This window comes from Zootoca vivipara, chromosome 7, assembly GCF_963506605.1.
Source record: "Zootoca vivipara chromosome 7, rZooViv1.1, whole genome shotgun sequence".
Taxonomy (NCBI): Eukaryota; Metazoa; Chordata; class Lepidosauria; order Squamata; family Lacertidae; genus Zootoca; species Zootoca vivipara.
Window position 1 is genome coordinate 90,645,824 of NC_083282.1, and position 15,233 is coordinate 90,661,056.

Consider the following 15,233-nt stretch of genomic DNA (forward strand, 5'->3'; position numbering starts at 1 on the left):
ATTTTTTTTTTTTAAAAAAGATCAAGAGAACACTTTGGGTGGTTTTTTTTGCCTTGAAAACATTTATTTTACAACCTTGGTTTCTGATAATTTAGCAGTCTTTATTTTTTCAATTTTATGTTCCTATTCAGACATACAATACATAAATTACATGCTAAAACATAAAATAAATTCCTTCTGCTTGAACTGTAGGTATGTACAGGAGCTCAGTATTTGCGAGTGTTAACAATCCACAAACTTCGGACAGCCACAGCTACTTACATACAATTTAAAGGATGACCCTTTAAGTAACATAACAAAATATATATATATATTTTCTATGTATATGTATATATATATAATTGCTTTTCAAATGCATTTATACTTTCTGATTGTTCTTTACAACTAACATTTTTCTTAATTAAAAAAAAAATCTGGATTTCCCCTTTTCTCCAGCAAGTACAAGTGCAATATGGGACTCTTGATACATCTTCATCAGGTCACAGAGACTTCAGGAGAGGCCACAATAAATCTTACTAAAAAATCAACAGTTAAGTGAATGATGGAATCTACCAAACTTTGCTTTCTGGAGCCATGGTTCATTTCAATGGGGCTTGCAAACCTTCACTGAAAGGAACGGCATGAAAGGAGCAATGGCTGGCTGGGCCACAGCTCATCCGAACTTTTTTTTAACTCATATGCAAGAAGTGGCTGCCTTGAATAGAGCGATAGCTACACAAAACAAAAAACACACACCATGTTCCCCAATAGAGGAGAAGGGGCAGCAGCAGGAGATGATGATACAAAAATTAATAGAACACCAGCAGTAGCTGAACGACGCAACACACACATACACCCACACAACTAATGTGGAAAACGCAACTTCTACAGCTTTTGCAGCTTGGCAAATCTCCAGGTTCATTACATACACACACAGCCCACCCATTGACACACAACACACAGGCGTACCAAAAAGTAAAACAAGATCGCCGAGTCAAAACATCGAAACGGAAATAAGCTGCAGGTCTTGCGCTGTGCAATTAAACAATTTGGGTTGGTTTGCCTCCAGCGAAATACCAAAAATCAAATGTCAAGTGTTATTGTTGGCCTGCAGATTAGAGTCTAATAATTAGGCATTGGGACTGCGGGAAGAGGTAAAGAAACAATGGAAAGACAGGAAGGGTCCCTGTCTTCCTCCTCCAACAGGGAAGGGGGGGGAGGCTGTCTCTGCCATGCCTAGTTTTGGGGTCTTTAGACCAGGGGTTGGCAAGGTTTACATTGCCTGGGCCAGTTCACTCCCGTGGAGATTGCTCCGTAGGCCGGATCACGTCTGCGCAGATGTGATTTCCAGTGTCTGCGTATGCACAGGTGCGTTTTCCGGTGTTTGCGTCTGTGCAGACGTGATTTCTGGCACCACGGAAGCAAGTCCTCGCTCCGTGCTGCGCCAGTTTAGCACAGCGCGCGGGGACTCAGGGGCGGCTCGTGGGCCATTTAAACGACCCTGTGGGCCACTTGTGGCCCATGGTCCGCAGGTTGCCAACTCCTGCTTTAGACAATCACATCGACTCATCTCCTTAACAGTCAAAGCTGAATTACCAGCAGAAAAGAACCATGGCAATGCAAGCACTCATCCTACGATTTCCCATGCTATGCCCCACTTTGTTAAATACGCTGCCTCCTGAAACAGCTTAGAGGCATCTAATTTTTAGCCATGCCCTGAAACTATTTCAGAAGCCACCTTTTCCCCACTTCAACCCATGACAACCATACCAGAAACAACTCTTTGCCTCTCAGGATATTGCTGCCTTCTCTTTGAATCAAGCCAACATGCATTTGCTGTCCGTTCTTGATGTGTTTGTTTGCAGGAGCCCCAATTGCTGCAGGAGGCTCCTAGAATCAGGGCACAGTGCCCACCTCCACCTGTAACGTAGGTAAAAACTGCCACAAAGGTTGCTGATTGAACAGCAGACCCCACTCCACCCAGCAACACCACCCCACCACTGAGAACATAATGTGAAACTCTGCCATTGAATAAGCTTGGGAGGGGTGCTCTTCTAATAGGTCACTACACAATGAAATGTTATGGAGCATCACTTTTTATTGACTACTACGAGGGCTATAAGAAAAGGGGGGGTGGAGAGAATCAATTTTTGGAAGTTACTAAGCTGAAAGAAAAAAGCTCTTGGTAACATCAGAAATGGCAGAAATCTACCCACAAGTGCTGCAAGGATGTTTACGTAAATGTTTTATATATACATGTATATACAGATAAAAACAACAGATTCATACATACACAGCCTGTGAAATTTATTTAGCATTCGTAGGTACAATGCCCCCTGGCTCTCCAAACAAAGGATGACTGCATTGCTCATTGCACCAAACAACTTCTTTTATTTTTATTTTTTATCACTTCAACAGCAGCTGCTGCTGAGGGGATTTGGAGCTCATCTGGAATGTAGAACAAATTAAGACCAGTTTCCCAAGCGACACTTTTCCTGAACACATCAGGACTTGGCACTTTGGTGTCTGAAAACGTAACATCTGGTTCTTAGTAACTCTGAGAACAGTGTGCCTTCTCCACGGCAGTTATATCTAATCAGTGCATCCATGATACATTTTCAGACACGGGAAAGCCTTCCAGGGTCACTCCTGTGTTGGGAAAGGGGTGTAGAATCAGCGCTCAAAGCAAGTTTCCGGATGCAAGCCTGTGGCTTGGCATGATTTAGTAAGAAGCTTGGAAGTCCAACCAGCAAACTACCAACCTTCCTCAGGTTGCATTAGCCCCAAATTGCATCTCCCAGGTAATCAAAACGGCAGCCCTCAAAGCTCTTTCCGTACCACAGGAAGCTGGACAGATCCTCCCTGACTCTGCACAAGTAGTCTGACGACTGGGCAGTATGAACATGTTATGTTAGGAGTTGCTAACACAGCCAGCTCCCCGAATACAATCTGAGAGCAAAATGGGCAGGCTCATGAAGATGCTTGGGAAAGCTAGCATCACTTAAAGTAAAAATGAACACACTAATTTAATTTGCTGGCAACACATTTAAGCATAGAAAAATGGTGCAAAAGTTTCATATGCATTGGCAGTGAACGTTCTTCATGTAAGCCAGTGCCAATGGACTTTTGAAAAGTTCATTGCCCATTTTTCATTTCTCTCTTCATTCTCACTAGCTCCAAATGAATATTCAAGTCCCTGGGAGCTGAATTGAGCCAAAGAGCCAGAGCTAGGGTGTGGTTTGGCCACCATGCAAAGCGAAGCAGGTACTTCTGGGCTTGGGGCATTATATATGCCTATCACAAAGCCGCGTGGAACTCACTTTAATTGGCTGGATCCACTGGTTTTGACACAGCTAAATGGGACTAATGGACAACCTTCTGCAAGTCTTCTAACAACATAATATGAGTTTGAAAAAAATGAAAAAGGGTGAGCCATGGCAGTCTAAAGGAAAACTGCTGTAAGGGGATGAGGTAGTGGACTTGATAAATAAGACTGAAGATAGATGGATGTGGGTTTTGTTCCAGAAATTTTAAAGGTAGCTTGAAAGGTGGCTCACACTCAGCATCATGTATGCTCACTCCCCACTCTCACCTTCTATTAAATGACTTTGGTATGGTCTCAAAAACCCTCAAGTCCTGTTTGTCCAGAGGCAGAAACAAGAAGACTTACAGCAAGCACACAAATGCAATGGAAGGTGAAACTCCTCTCAAATAATTTTCAGCTTTGTTTGCTGAATTTTAGTTGAAGATAGAGCTATTAGAAATTAGAATTAGAAACTTTCCTTTAGATCAAACAGCAAGCAGACTTTGAAAGAGCCCCTGTTCCCTGTGTGCAGCAACACAAGGTTAGGAGCAGAGAGCAGAGACTGTGTTTTAAGACTATGTGAAGCACCTTCATCCTGGCATTTTAGCTTAGCAGTTAATGGATATTTAGAACAAGCTTCAGATGGATGCAAATCTAAAGGACACAGTGGCCTAAGAAAACACAGGAAGTACTACAGCTTTACACCCAAATTGCTACTGGAATGATTATGGAAATCATTGCCCAACAGCAAAATGATTAATAAATTGATCTACTTTAAATCAACACAAATAGCAATACTCTGAACTCCAAGACTGAGAAGGAGAAGGGAGGGGGAAAGTGCCTTGAAACTGTATTAAAACAATTAACTATGCTAGAGATTGAAGCAGCTTGTTTCCAGTGGCAGCAAACTGTTTAGGGGTTATTACATGTTTGTAATAACCGGATCATGGCCCAAGTTCTTCACTAGATGCTTTGCTCTGGAGCGCCAATGTTGTTAGGTCATGAAATCAGTCCAACATGGTCAATTTTAGTTATGTTAAAATCAAGACTGAAGCCGGGCAGCAGGAGCGCAGCTGAGATCATTCTTTACTTTTAGGCAAAGAACTCTGTCACCTATAAATTCTCCATATTATACCCTCCATGTAACCCTCAACAAGATGGATGAGGCTTTCAAGTCTAGATATGTAAATCTCTGTGTGTGGGACGTTGAGTAAAATCCAGTGGCAGGCATTAGGAATGCATGATAAGCCTGTTTTTGCCTAGAGATACAAGTCTGAAATATATTAACTTTGAATCATGCAGATGGATTCAAGGAATATTAAAGTACTGAGCTGTCCAGAGTATTTATCCGAAAACTAAGGGTGTAATATCAAAACGAGTGTTAGTAATGTGTTAGCTCATCCAAATGTAAAGAACTGCCCTTCTGCCTAGCCTAAGTAAAGAGAACATGTCATATTGGGCACCTTTGAAGAAGACTGGAGAGGGCAGGGGAGGAAAGAAAAGAGCTGGCTTGGCTTTCAAAAGACTCTTTTGGTCCATATGGTTAAGAAGCTTTCAAAGATCTTTCCTTTAGTACAGATTTCAGGTCAGGTGTAGGGAAGACGAAGTCCTGCAAAGAAAGCAAACCCTGCTTGTGGGGAAGCAGAACACATGTAGAACAAAGTCAGGCCTCATCCCACACAATCTGCATTACGAGACTGTGGGATGCTGAGGAGGTGCTGGCAGAGCCCAACTGCACTATTTCAGACTGCAGACAAGGGAAGACATTTCTACAATGCTCCCCAATAAACTTGTCCAACAGGCAAAGGGCTGAATGAGACTCACTTTTCCTTGTGTGTTAATTTTTCTATTTGCATTGACTTTGCTTTTCTCCACATGCCCTGGGGAATATTCATATTGGCATCTCCCACTTGCAATCTGAAATGGTACCACCTCAGAATGGTGTGTACATAGAGACAGCCACAGTTAATTCCAAAAAGGAGGAGGAGGAGAGACAAAATTGGGGGGGGGGAGAGAGAAAGGGAACAGAAGGAAGACTGATCTGAGCTCTGAAACTCTAAAGCATCAGTGTCTCTGGGTGACACATTTTTTAAGTGGATCGAACATTTTCTAAAATGAGACTGAACAAACAATAGCAGAGAAGATGCTAAGATACCTAATGAAGCCTCATGATACCCACCACATTCACACACACACACACACACACACACACACACACACAATTTCCATTCATAATTTTTATTCCACCGTAGAGAGGGAAACCGTTCCAGAATATCCATCACAAAGTTATCAATGAAGGGAAGTAAGGGAAACCCCAAACGAAATAAACATTATCTTTAAAAAGAACACGTGCAAATCATTTCACGGGTCCACATACAAGGAAACAGATGTGATTAGTTATTTGACAACCATTCAGCAATACTAATTAAACAACCATGCAGTGCTTCGATTTTGTAAAGCACTGCACACTGGTTAGAGCAGATCAGACTTATTGATCCCATTTTAGCAAGGTAGAACAGAGGCAATCAAATTTGTGCTAGGAAGCCACATGGCTGTAGCTATACTTGGATGTCTCAGCTCCAAAACGCAGCGTTTTGTCTGCTGAGCCAATCAGCTTAGATCTGTTTCCTACATCACATAGCAGCAAACTGAAGCTTGCCACCCAGTGAACACTCAAAAGGGAGCCACAGCCAATCTCTGTCCCTTGATAAGTATACCTGCAGCATTTATACTAGAGATATTTTTTAAAAGTACTCTTAGACGTATACCTAGAATGCATAATGTGTAAAGTGGCCTTAGTTTTCTTTAAGAGGTGCTTGTAAAAATGTAAAAAGCAATGCATATTCAAACAACAGAAATCTAAACTTTGCTCTTGGCTATTTATTTGCTTAGACTTCATTCAAACGCGACAGTGAGAGCATACATAAGTTTCTGTTTTCCATGTTCATGCACAAGTAAAAAAAATGGCAATAACTGATCATAAATAGTGCAGGGGAATGATTAAATTCAAACAAAACTAGTGTGCACTTTAATTTGAGATAATTCAAGTAACATCTGGTTTTATAGCAAAACCCACATTTTGGCCCTCTCCTATACAAGAACATCTTAACTATAAAGCCACTGACACTCAGAAGATGAAACAGATGTGCAGGGAGTATTTTTTTCCTTTTAAAAAAAATCCCTTCCATGCAACATCAGCCATTTTCAAGGTTAGCTCTTGACACAGGGGTGTTAGGAGCAAAGGGGCAGTCGGGGTATACTGGAAATCTTAGTTGCTATCAAGTGGATGATCAACAGCTGCCTTCAAGTGACGTTCGTAGCTCAACTGTATGGAAGTGTGGGGGCTTCTGTGGCAGATTTAAATTCTCTCATTGTTTTTTGGCTGGTATCGCTGCTTAAAATGCAGAATGTATCCATCACACTCGTTGTGATAACTCCTCAATACATTACAACACAAAGACATTTATAACATAAACTCCACACATGCTAATTTTTTTTCTTTTTTAAAAAAGGAAACAAAATAAGACCAAAAGCTAAACTGCTTTAAATACTGCATGCTACAGTATCATCCATGTATCATCAAGATACGACACTGAAGGTGACAAAAGGCGAAGGGATTACAAAATATTCTCAGCAGGTTGGAGGCGGCCCTCCTTGTGGCAGGACGTCTCCCTTCCCCGTACTCTATTATCTAATGTCCATGATTCTAGTGCTGGATTGGCCATATTATTTATTCTTATCCATTCTAGTTAACAGTGCTTCCTTAACTTAGTTAAATCCATCGGTATGGTAGCTGGGGTGGGAGTCCGCTGTGAGCTGGGTGGTCTCTGAGACTGGCTGTATCACAATAGGTGTATCTGAGGTGTCTGAAAAATCAAAGGAAATTGTGGTTAGAGAGCTCGCTCCTAAAATTGCTGAAAGGAAACGACGCAATGAAGACCAGGCTTGTCAAAAGCAACTTGCCAGCCCTAAGTGCTTCTCGGCAACCGGGTAAGGGCGTCTACAATTTTTTTCTTCATTGCAGCTACAAATGACCAGGGTAGGATTGTGGGGGAAACAGGGAAATTTGCTGACTTAAGATTTCTGTGCAGCCGTTAATTTTATAAAAGTTCCTCCTTCTTAAGATGCTGGTTTGCTTCATTATTTTTCCATCAGTTTCAGTTAAACAGACAGAAGGGTTGTATTTAATTAATTGTTTCAACACCATATTCTTAGTTCTTGGTGTCCATTCAGTGAGTAATATGCAAGGTAGGGGAAATTCCTCCATAAACTGCTAACTGTGTCAACAAATGTTATCTTTGCCTTTCCTCTTAAGGCTACACCAACTAGCTTCAAAAGAAGCATACCCACTGGGTGCCTTTAGACCATCGTTCCATGAATAGGACTGCAAAGATGAAGGGAAGCACTCTCCAGTTTCTGCCATCAAGCCGGGAGTCAAGAGCCACTGGACGTTTGCACTCTCTGCCTCCTATAGCAAGGAGACCTACCAGCCTGGCCAAACCCATGGATCAGAGAAGGAGCAGCTTGCAAGAAGCTTGCCTTTCCCTCTCCCTGCCAGAAAGAACCCCTGGGTGCAACTGCCACAAGCCCTGGAACTGCAGAAGTGAGAAGCAGCACACTCTGGCCCCCAACCACCAGAAAGGGGACAAAGGGGGTGCCCGGCTGTGTGTGTGTGTGTGTGTGTGTGTGTTTGCAATTTGTGTATAGGTATTATGAGCTGGCTCAAGGGCCATTCCACTGAAAGGAAAGTTATAAAATCTTCTAAATGATATGAGCAACTAATTTGCTCACCTCTTCACCATCTTGTACATGAGCAAACCTCGGTTTCATTCAGGGAAATATTTAGGAATCTCCATGAAGCCAGGTCTTCAGAAAGAAAACACATTTGCTTTTTAGGGACCTCCTGGTAAGCTTCAGTTGAAGCTACACCTCCTCCCCCTCCTTTTCCTTTCTCTACTCTGCCCTGTGATTTTGAGACATTCCATGAGTGGCTGACCTGGAGAGAAGAAGACTTACCCCTCTCATCTGACTGTAGCTGTGCCTCCAAGTCTTCAGGGGAGACATAGTATTCCTGCTCTTCACCTTCAGGGGGTTTCGGTTTACACTTTCCACAGCAACAGTTACAGCAACAGCAGAGACAGCAACAGCAGTAGCAGCCCGTGATGAGTCCACAGAATACAAACAGCGCCTGCACGGAGGAAGAGAGAAAGTGTCTCCAACCGGCGCCTCTGCGACGAATGCCAACTTAACTTAGATCTCATGCTTGGGATATCAGCAGCAGAAAAACAGCGTATTGAACTTAAAAAGCTTGCACCCTCCTGTAGCAGAAAATCTAAAATGGGAAGGGAACCTCTCAGACAAAGGTTTGCCTCGTCATAATCACATATGATGGTCTCATGAAAAACTGCCCATGTGTTGTACAACCGCAAGTTACTATGTCTTGAGGTGAAGCAAAGGCCAACCCCTCTGCTCTAGCACTCCCAAGCACTGCTGTAGTTTATGCTATTGCAGTTGATGGACTGTCCCAGCCTATGGCTTCTCATCAATTACTGTGGGTGGAATTCAACCATGGGCTCTTCCAATCATTCTGTCTGCACAAGTACTGCCAGGTGGAACAACTCCATGTTGTGTTCTGGAGCTTCTCCCAGCTCCACAGAGCCAACTCTGGGAGCGCAGGGCATGCAGAAGTAAGAAAGAGAAGGAAGCCCATTGCAGAAGTCCTTCTGCAGACTGATTAGTTGAATCCCACCCTGTATTCCCCCAAAATGCAAGCCAATACATCCAAAATATGCCCCAAGAAGCACTTAGAAGCCCAGCTACTGCATAAAATAAATAAAATAAAACATGCCTGATTTGTACAAAAATTACAAGAAAGCTAATCATTTCAAAACTGTTTCAGTTTGCCACTCAGTTATCTGCTCCATGGCGCTCAAAAGCTTCTCTCTCACGAAAAAGTAGTCAGGAGAAAGCAGGAAAAGAAAATATCCCAATGGGTGATTCATCAAAACAGGAAACCAACACATTCAGAAAGCAAGTTAAGAGACTTCAAGGACTGACATCACATGACACACTGAGCTTTTAATTGATAAAAGACCACACACCCTTTTTGTACTGTGAACTTGAGTCAAAACAATCTTCTTTCAAACCACAAGGAACCTACAAAAGCATTCCAGGACTTTCAAGAGATACAGTGGTGCCTCGCTAGACAAAATTAATTCGTTCCACGGGTCTTTTCTTATAGCGAAAAATTCGTCTAGCGAATCCCATAGGAATGCACTGAATTTTTATTTATTTATTTTTTTGCCCATAGGAACGCATTAATTGAATTTCAATGCATTCCTATGGGAAACCGCGATTCGCTAGAGGAATTTTTCATAAAAAGCATTCGTCTAGCGAGGTAACCTCCGCTCGAAAAATCCTTTCGTTAAGTGGAAATTTCGTTAAGCAGGGCATTCGTTAAGCGAGGCACCACTGTAATGCTTCGGAGACTGCTGCTTGTGGAATATTTCTAAATCAGTTGCCATTTTAAGCCAGAATCCATATTTTTAAATGGATGCACTTAAACTTTTAATCATGACTGGACACCACAGCCAAAAATTTATGACAGTACTATCTTTAAAAAGGAGCATTCTGCTTTTTTCCCTCATACAGGAGGCCATGTCTCTTCCATATAGAATAATAGAATTGCAGAGCTGGAAGGGACCCCCAGGGTCATGGAGTTCAGCCCCCTGCAATGCAGGAATAAACTAAACAGAAATATGTCTGCCACAACAGCACATGCACATCATCTAAAAACAAGAACAGCAACGTCTCTTGCTTCTGAAACGTTTTTACCCATACACAAATCTGAGCAATAGATTATATGAGTTTTGTTTAATTAATTAATGGAGTTCTATAATAGGTTGCACCCCTAGGGCATCAGAAAGAACTTTCTGGCCGTAAGAGCTGTTTGACAGTGGAACGAATTCCCTGAGAAACTGGCACTGTATAGACCCTCCTTCCCTGGAGGTTTTTAAGCAGAGGTTGTATGGTCAACTGTCAAGGTTTCTTTGGTTGTGATACCTACACTGCAGGGGGTTGGACAAGATGACCCTCAAGGTCCCCGCCAACTCCACAATTCTGTGATTCAATGATTATCTTGAAAAACTAACATACCTACTGGGGAGGCAGCAGAATCGCTCAAGGTTCCTAGAAACTGTTGAAACGTCATCCTGTATGGGATTATTACTGTGCTACACAAAGAACATGTTCAGAGGAGAATCTGTCTGTTGCTTACCTTTGCCCACCAGCTGGATAGCACAAAGTACGTGTTCACGTTCTCCTCTCCAAACTGCTCTGCTACATACAGACCCAAGGAGCCATACTTATCATAAATATTTCGTTTTGTAGCATCAGTTAATATCGCGTGTGCATTGTTGATTTCTTTAAATTTCTCTGCAGCTTCTGGATTATCTGGGTTCTTATCAGGGTGATATTTTAACGCAAGTTTCCTGTGGAAAGAAGAAACCACAGAAGAACATGACAAGCCTTCTGGATCAGGGCAAAGGTCCATCTAGTCTAGCATCTTGTTCTCACACTTCTCATAGTGGTTAACCAAATGCCTATAGGAAACACACAAGCAGTATCTGGGTACAGCAGAACTCTACCCCTCCTGTGGTTTCCAGCAACTGGCATTCAGAAACATACTGATTCAGATAGTGGAGGCAGAGCACAGACATCCTGGTTAGCAGCTATTAATAGCCTGATTAATAGCCTCCTTGAATTTGTCTAATCCTCTTTTAAAGTTCCAAGTTGGTGGCCATCGTTGTCCCTTGTGGGAGCAAATTCCATAGAAGAAGAAGAAGAAGAAGAGTTTGGATTTGATATCCCGCTTTATCACTACCCGAAGGAGTCTCAAAGCGGCTAACAATCTCCTTTCCCCTCCTCCCCCACAACAGACACCCTGTGAGGTGGGTGGGGCTGAGAGACTTCAGAGAAGTGTGACTAGCCCAAGGTCACCCAGCAGCTGCATGTGGAGGAGCGGAGACGCGAACCCGGTTCCCCAGATTACGAGTCTGCCGCTCTTAACCACTACACCACACTGGCTCTCATAGTTTAACTATGTGATGTGCGGAGAAGTACTTTGTTTGGTATGTCCTGAATCTTCCAAAATCCCGTTTCATTGGGTATCAATAAATTCTAGTGTTAAGAGGCGGGGGGGGGATCTCTACCCACTTTCTCCATGCCATGCGTAATTTTATAAACTTCTAACATGTTCCCCCTTACTCACTCTTTCTCTAAACTAAAAAGACCTTACAGGGGTGGAGGAGGACTCAAACAAGTTGCATGCTCTGCTTCCATCAAGGCATCTCCGAGTTGGGATACTGAGGTTCAGCAAACCTTCACTTGTCATGGGATAGAGATAGTTGACCTGGAAGTCCTGTCTGTAAGGGCTGGTGGGGGAAGTGGGGGAGGACAGTGCTGTCTGCTCCCTGCCTTTATTCCACAAGGTGCCTTAAAGCCCCACCTCCTTTGGGGGCCTCTTCACGCTTCTGGGTGTACCTTGTTTTCATTTTTTTAAAAAAGTAAGGTATGAACGTATCTGACGCGAGTCTCATGTGGGTGCTCTTGCTGGGGGCAGAATCTGAGAACTGAGTGCAGCAACTCCCAGGCTGAGGGATGTTTGCAGTTGGTGGCAGACCTGGGTCTACTTTGTGCCACTTGCAAAGCCTGGCTCTGGGTTTGGGAGGGAAATTATGTTTTTACCTGGTATCCCACAGCCATGAACTCAAAAAGGTTGAAAACCTCTGCCCTTGGCCATTTTGGTTGCCTTTCTCTGAACCTTTTCCAACGCTACAAAATTCTTTTTGAGGTGAAGCAACCAGAACTATACACAGTATCCCAAGTGTGGCCGCACCATAGATTTGTATGATGGCATCAGTTTTGTGTTCAATTCCTTTCTTAATGTTCCCTAGAATGGAATTCACCTTTTTCTTAGCTGCCGCACAATATGAAATGCAGATGGGACTTACTCCCAAACATGTACAGGACTACAACCCAAATCTACTCCTCCTAATATTTTCTGCAGCAGTTTCCGACACTGCCAAATTTTTACAGCATACAGCTGATCAAGTCAAAAAGAGCAAAATTGTTTGTACCCAGATTTAGTCAGTAATGGCAGAAAGCATCCAACATAGTCAATGTAGGGGTGGTTTATATGAAGAGCAAAAGCCCATTAGAAAACTACAAATAGCTGCAACTCTGGAAAGGCTGACAATTTCTGCACATAAATATCCTGCAAAGAGCTCCATGTCTCAAAAGTCACATGAGAGAGATACAACTTCAAGCAGATGTTTGCCCAAAGCAGAGAACTGCAGTTGCCGGTTGACTCTTCCACTTCAGGAGGAACAAAAGACTAATATTTCCAGACAGATGCACAGCTATCCATTTACAGTGAGGAATAATACAACATTTTTCAAAGAAAGGGAAGATTCACTGTGGTACTGAACATAGGAAGCTGCATTATATTGATGGTACAACGAAAGCTAACATAAATTTCCACAAATTTCTGTTCACAAAAGAATACCTGTAGCCAGAATCTCCACACATCTCCTATTGTTTGCTTCTGCTCTTAGAAATAGTGGGAATACAATTAAAGTTTATTATTTGGAACCCATCGTTTCCACCCTGTTAGTGCAAACTCAGGAAAAGTAGCTTGCTCTCACTAAATCACTTACCATCGTGAAAAGGTTTACTGCTGACCCCTAGTGTAAAATTCAGTTCATTGCAGTTTATCACTAGTATGCCCCCTGAACTCACCTCTGGGCTCATCCTCACTTCCCTTTCTTTGTCCTGAGATTTCTTGTTCTTCTCATGATTTCAAGACACGGGTCCGGGAGATTTTCATTTTGGCCTGCTGCTTTCCCCAGGAAAAAAAACATTGTTTACTGCTGAATCGAAATATATGTCAATCTGCAGAAAACTCAATTGACGTTTGTTCCAATTCAGCAGTAAACTGTGGTTTTCCCTGGGAAAAGCAGAGTAAAGAAGAAAGAAACCTCTCAAACTGATGCCTAGAAGACTACTGCTGGTTCACCAGCACATCTATTTAGCCTATGGACTTTTATCTTCCACTGTTCCCAAAAAGTTTTAAAGCAAGAGCATCAAAAGTTTTGATTTTTTAAAAAAATGTGATTAAAAGTTTGGTGTGAAAAGCAGACTGATCTCTACAGCTAAGATTTATTCCCAAGACAAGACCCATCACTGAGTCACTGGACTTTCTTTTTCCATTGCTGCCCAGTAAAATAGCTGTGATGAAGACACAACTTTATAAAAGCAACATTATGTGGACTGACAAGAAAATTGTAGATCATGATTCAAGCCTTATTATGTTCCAAACTTTAGGAGAGATTTTATTTCTCAGTGGCATGACTTATGACTGAAAAAGCTGAAGTTCTGAAAATATAAGTGAACAAATCTCAGGTTCTACTTATCTCAAAATCATCACACGATACAACTAGAGCAAACAGTGTACTATGTAAAGGGGGTACATATAGATATCTTCTACTCAACTACAGTGGAACCTCGGTTTACAAATGCGATCGGTTCCACGGAGGCGTTTGTAAACGGAGGCATTCGCTCCCCGAAGGCACGCTTCTGCGCATGGGCGAAGCACCGAGCGCTTCTGCGCGCACACACGCTGCGCAGATCGCATCTGCGCATCCAACGCTGCGGAACCCGGATGTAAACACTTCTGGGTTCGCGGCATTCGTAAACGGGACTGTTTGTAAACCGAGGTACCACTGTACTTTGAACAAGGAAGTTGGGTTAGATTCCTATTACCATGTTTTGTGTGGGGTTTTTTCAGAGAGAAACCATAGTTATCTATGTTTCAGATAACCCAAGAGATAAACAGAATCATCTCACTTGCAGTGTTTAGCATCTCCGAGGTAGCAGAAACTTATGGAGGTGATAATCATGAGGCAAGCTGGCTGTGTTAGAATGTATGCTATGTTTAGAGCGAGCTCTTAGCCTTCTTACCTGTATGACTTTTTAATATCATCTGAGGTGGCGTTCTTGTCCAGTCCTAGAACATGGTACAATGATTCCCCAGACGTAGACAATGAGCGTTGCCTCTGGTCTCCCATCTTGAGCTAACCTGGGGAGAGAAGAGTTTAGGATAAAAATCATAATTGGGCCGAGTGCTGGATTTCACACTAGGTGGTGTACCAGGGTTCATAGCCCTGCTCAGCCATGAAACTCACTTGGTGCCCTTGGGGAAATCACCATCTCCCAGCCTGACCAAACTCACAAGAGTGTTGAGAGTAACTGTCGGGAAAACCCATATATGCCACTCTAAGCTTCCAGAAGGAAGGGCGTGACACAAAGAAGATGAAATTGGTTTATAATCTCAAGCTTCTTCCAACCCCCTTTTTTGTAGACAGTAACTTAAGAAAAACACCTAACATCTCTGAAGATATGACTATGCCCAGTTCGCACGTAACACTACGCCAAACTGTGGCTAAGCATTGACAAGCAAACACGCCGGGACTTAAGAACAAAAACCACTACCCACAGTTTTGCTGCTGTTGCTCTACACCAGTATTTCCCAACCTTGGGCCTCCAGCTGTTTTTGGACTACAATTCCCATCATTCCTGACCACTGGTCTTGCTAGCTAGGGATGATGGGAGTTGTAGTCCAAAAACAGCTGGCGGCCCAAGGTTGGGAAACGCTGCTCTACACAGAGCTAAGTCATGGTTTGGTTAAGCAGTTTGTTTGAACCTGACTTGTGGTTTTTCTCCCCCAAACAAACCATGAGTGGCAAGCCAAGGGCAAACTTTACTTTCACCTCATGGCTTGTCTGAAGTGAGACAACCCACGAAACCAGGTTAGGACACGGCACTAAGCCAAACCATGACTTAATTCCTAGTAACACAGCAGCAGCAGAAATGGGGGAGCAGCAAAGTGGCA

At 42.8% G+C, this 15,233-nt stretch overlaps 1 protein-coding gene across 2 annotated transcripts in view; it reads right to left on the reverse strand.

Annotated features, from left to right (window-relative positions):
- Window positions 1-80: 80 nt before the first annotated feature.
- The window catches only part of DNAJC5 (DnaJ heat shock protein family (Hsp40) member C5), a 54,455-nt gene continuing 39,302 nt past the window's right edge, over window positions 81-15,233 (reverse strand). For both annotated transcript variants that reach the window (XM_035121646.2, XM_060277358.1), the window contains 4 exons: window positions 14,303-14,420; window positions 10,560-10,773; window positions 8,300-8,471; window positions 81-7,149 (listed from right to left, as the gene is read on the reverse strand). In XM_035121646.2, the coding sequence (XP_034977537.1) occupies window positions 7,052-7,149; window positions 8,300-8,471; window positions 10,560-10,773; window positions 14,303-14,409 (591 nt within the window). In that variant the 5' untranslated portion in view covers window positions 14,410-14,420 and the 3' untranslated portion in view covers window positions 81-7,051. The remainder of the gene's footprint in view (window positions 7,150-8,299; window positions 8,472-10,559; window positions 10,774-14,302; window positions 14,421-15,233) is intronic.